Source organism: Gavialis gangeticus, unplaced genomic scaffold, assembly GCF_001723915.1.
Source record: "Gavialis gangeticus isolate Ggan-Ray unplaced genomic scaffold, GavGan_comp1, whole genome shotgun sequence".
NCBI lineage: Eukaryota > Metazoa > Chordata > Crocodylia > Gavialidae > Gavialis > Gavialis gangeticus.
In genome coordinates, this window is record NW_017728992.1 from 160,723,417 (window position 1) to 160,727,978 (window position 4,562).

The 4,562-nt window shown below is 45.8% G+C and overlaps 1 protein-coding gene across 4 annotated transcripts in view; it reads left to right on the forward strand.

The window, feature by feature from the left end:
* The window catches only part of VPS13B (vacuolar protein sorting 13 homolog B), a 1,046,600-nt gene that overhangs the window by 693,879 nt on the left and 348,159 nt on the right, over nucleotides 1-4,562 (forward strand). For all 4 annotated transcript variants that reach the window (XM_019527996.1, XM_019527995.1, XM_019527993.1 and 1 more), the window contains one exon: nucleotides 3,057-3,260. In XM_019527996.1, the coding sequence (XP_019383541.1) occupies nucleotides 3,057-3,260 (204 nt within the window). The remainder of the gene's footprint in view (nucleotides 1-3,056; nucleotides 3,261-4,562) is intronic.

A 4,562-nucleotide genomic window follows, 5' to 3' on the forward strand; every position in this document is an offset into this window, starting at 1 on the left:
AGGATTTGGTGACCTGGTCCTAGAAGGCCACCAGGTTGGTCTGACAGGACCTGCCTCTAAGGAACCCGTGTTGGTTGCCCCTAAGCATAAACTCCCCTGCTGGCCCCTCATGGACATGTGCCAGAATAATTCTCTCAAAAAGCTTACCCAGGATTGAGGTAAGACTAACTGACCTATAGTTCCCTGGGTCCTCCTTCCTCCCCTTTTTGAAGATGGGAACCACATTGGCCCTCTTCCAGTCCTCTGGCACCACGAGTCCTCATACAGCCATGCCAGGGGTCCCGCAATGACCTCAGCTAATTCCCTCAGTACTCTAGGGTGGAGATCTTGTGCTATTCATCGTTAAATTAAAATAAAATAAAATAAATAGAATATATTTCCATACTCACAGTCTTTTTATTCTGTTATATACTACTTTTGAACACTTTAACAATTATCTCAATTGAGCCGTTAGTATTGAGCAATTAGTGTAGTAGTAAAAAACACTATCATATATCTGTTCCAGGGCTTTTGTTTGATTTCAGTAGTATATCTGCAAAATACCCTGGCTTCAAGTTTTAAATAGGACTGATAGTGTTAAGTGCCTAAGACATACCATGGGACTTGGGCACCTAATTCTTGGACACGTAAGAAACTTGGAAAATCCTAGCTTCTCTTTTTGTAATTTTCTAACTTCGTACAATCTTCTGAAATCTCAGGTAATTAAGTAGACACAAAATGCATCTTACTGTTGTAGGGTCAAATCCTAATGGTCTTACTAAGGGCTTCTGTCACCCTCTCTCAAAATGGGTGGTACCTTACTGCTACATGAATGGATTTCTTTCTTCATTGGAGCTCCTCATGGACAGCATTCCCTCTAAGCTGCTTGATGTGCATGGCCGTGTAGGTGCGCTCATGCCACTTTACCAGGCACACCTGCTTGGCTCCGTACACTACACAGCTTAAAGGAAATGCTGCTTATGGAGACCTGTTCTTAAGCTCATTAATGTCAAAACAGAAGGTAGGACAGGGTAGCACCCTGTCTGACTAGTTCAGAGAAACATAAGGTTTTGTAGAAAGTAACCTATTTTGTCAGATGTTGTGAAAGGACCTTGCAGCATATGACAAAGTCAGTTGTCACTTATGAAAGTTCATGCCACTCTGAACTAGTCACTAAGATACCATCCTGCCCTACCTTCTGCACTGACATCAGACTAGCACGGCTAACCGCTTCTCTATTCATTAAAGTCAAATGGAAGACACCAGTAGTGACATATAGGGGGTGCATGTGCACCCCCTGAGAGTACTGGTGCACCCCCTGACCGGCCGCGCTCCCTGCTTAGGCAGTGGGTCAGGGAGCAGGCGGGAGCACCAGTGTCCCTCCTGCAAGCACTGGCTAGGGAGTGGGAGCACTGGATGTAGCACTGTGGCCACTTCCTGGTCAGTGAGTTTTACTGTGAGGAACCCTCCCTTCCCAGTCGGTGAGATTGGCCCAGGGGGGACCCTGCTTTCCCGGTCTCTGACTGGTTGCTGGGGGGGTGGGGGATGTGGCCCCCCTGAATAAGATGGCACCAGGTGCCCATTGGAAGAGACTATTGACTTAATAGATGTTGGCTCAAGTTTGTAGTAATGGCCAGACTTTTAAATAGGGGTGCACCGTGTTGCATCCCTATGATGCTATAATGGGTCTTATGCCAGGCAAGGAAACTAAGACACAGTTGTCCTAAACTAAAAGCAAGTTTATTGAACCCTAACAGATACAATTCTAATTAAAACTGAAGTAGCAGTAACAGTTAAAAATTTTAGGTTTGTACCTAGTCAAAGCAGATGCTCACCACCCAAAATGTTGCAAACACAGCTTCACTGGTTGATCAGGCCATGAAGTCATGTCCGGGGCTCCTGGATGCCATGTCTGATATCAAGACAGGATCATGGATCGGTGACAGGATCTCTTCAGGCTTTCTTCAGGAGTGTTCTGAAGGGTACACTCTCTCATCACTCTTTATATATCATATAACTTGCATTTCTTAAGACATAACGTTAACTTGAGCCTTCCTCCTATTCGTTTCAAGTCAAGGACAGTATTTTTCCATCTGCTCCTTTCACTGGGTGCAGATCTTGACCACAATTCAAGCTAAGCATGCAGCTTGAGCTGAGCACAAAGGTCAAACCCGGGCCTGAAGGCCTCTGGGTCCCAACAACCAATAAAGATTTTCTTGGCCAATACCAATAGCCGATGATTGACCAACCACATTGATCCATGCTAATCCAATAACCAATGGCTCCTATCCACAGCCCTGCTCCCAGCAGTCTATGTTGCTGTCCCAGGCAGGCGGGGTGGACCCTCGTGTTAACAGCAGTACTGGTAGTGTTTGGAGCCCAGCGGCATGCCACTGCTTCAGTGCCAGTGGGCCCTACACAGCCAAGCTCTGGTGGCCGCCGGGGAGAAGCCACTTTTGCAAAGGCGCCCAGTGGAGCAGAATGTCCCTCATACGGTGCCTTACCCCACCCATGTGCAGCCCAACATCTTTGCAGCAGCCCCAGTGCTCAGGCCCGTGCTGTGCACGCAGTATTGCCATGGCAGCAGCTGCAGGAGCTGGTAACAATCCCTTTGTTGCTGAGCGCTATGTCCTGTGACCGCTCCCTGGCACCCCCTCCTGCTGCTTGCTGGTATTTGTAGTCTGTTGCAGGCTTGGGCCAGTGGCAGGGCATGGGGACCCAGACTGCTTGCCAGGGTGCTCTGAGCATGCAGCCATAATTATCAGATACAACGACCAAAAAACCCAATAGCTGATAATGTCATTTCTCCTTTTATCAGTTCCGATCTGATAGCCAACCAATGTATCAGTGTACTCATACTTATAAAGGTATTCAGGCACCTAACTTCCATTTAAACCTATTGGAGTTCAGCCATCTCAATATTTGTAAGTATCTGGGCCTCAGTTCTATTACATAGAAGTCTTGTTGTGCCTAATAGGTGTTCTGCCTGATTATTACCTGCAGGATTTAGATGTAGTGTATAATAATCGGTAATGGCAATCTGTTTTTAATGGAAGATCATCTTTCTGTCATTTTAGGAGAGCATTGAATTTAGGAATACTTCGAGATCCTGGATCAGAGGTTGAAGACCGACAATACCAAATAGATCTCCAGTCTATCAACATAGGTACTGCACAGTGGCATCAGCTGAAACCAGAGAAAGAAAATAGTAAAGGAGGGGTCCTGACAGAGAATGAAAGAAATTCTCAGAACCCAGCACTTGAATGGAACATGGCCAGTAGGTAGGAAATTGTTTTAAGATGTTCTGTTTTCTAGAATTTCCTAGAAAAAAACACTAAAAATATAATCATGACTAGGCTACATATTTTTCTATTGTTTTTACTTTCCATTGCAAAAATATTTTCTGTGAAATAGTGTTTTGAATTGTACATTTGAAATTGTTCTTGCACGGTAATTATCATGTAGTTACTTTGTCTCTCTCTGTCCTGCTATAAACTCCTTTTTGAATGGCTTATTATATGGCCATAAAAAATAACTCCAGGCTTAGACTTGGCATTCAAGGTCTCGGTCTAACAACAACAGCTTGTTGGGGTTTTTTGGGTTTTTTTATTTCTTTTTCTTCCTTTGTTTGTATTTTCTCAAGGTTTGAATAAAACCAGTTTAGACATTTTTAAGCTAAAGGAAGACCAAGTAGATTTTTTTTCTTTTGGCTCTGAACTGTTTTTTGCGCTTCTGTAACTGAAAACAGATGCAGTTTTAGAATGACATATTTCAGCTGATTTGTAAGATACACAAAAGGACGCTTCTAGCTAAATAGGTTTAGTTCATTTTCTCTTGGATTACCCTTGAGAGGCTTCCATGTAAGTCACCTGCTGAAGGCATTGCCAATGGATTTTGAAGGTCTTGTTCAATTCCAGATCATGTAGAGTCCAGCAACCAGATATGGAGGATTTTTACTGTTTTGGTCAAGTTCACAGTAGAATGAGGCCACCTACACACAGGAGACACAGTATAAATACATGTCCTTAGTGTTTTGCACTTAAAATGAGTACTTATAGAATCACTAGGTGTACCCAGATGAGCCTGCACGTCCCTCTTGCTGCATCTCACAGTAGTTTGAGACATGGCAAGAGGCACACTGGGAACAAAAAAGCGTTCCTGGATATCAAACATACCTGTATGTCAAACATACCTGGATATCCTGCCCCTTACCCCAATGGTGCAGCACGCTGACTGCCCATTCAGGGCAAATAGGGCTCGTTCCAGGCTCAGAACCGGCCCAGCCTGATGGCACACAGGGCCTGTGCATGCAGGACTCAGCCCAGTGCAATGGACAGTTCCCGCGAGTGGTGCAGGGCCCCAGGTGACAGCCCAAGTGGCCCAGAGCTACCCAAAGGCGAATGGCACCATGCCAAGCCCGGCCAGGCCCACATGATATGGCACAGGCAGCGCTGGGTGCCAGGTGGCTGGGGCTGAGCTGCACGGAGGGACTATGCTATGAGGCCCCAAGCACCTTGATGGCTGCTGCTGCTGTGGGTGGCCTTTGGGGGGTGCATGAGGGCCCTGCGGGGGTCACATGTTGG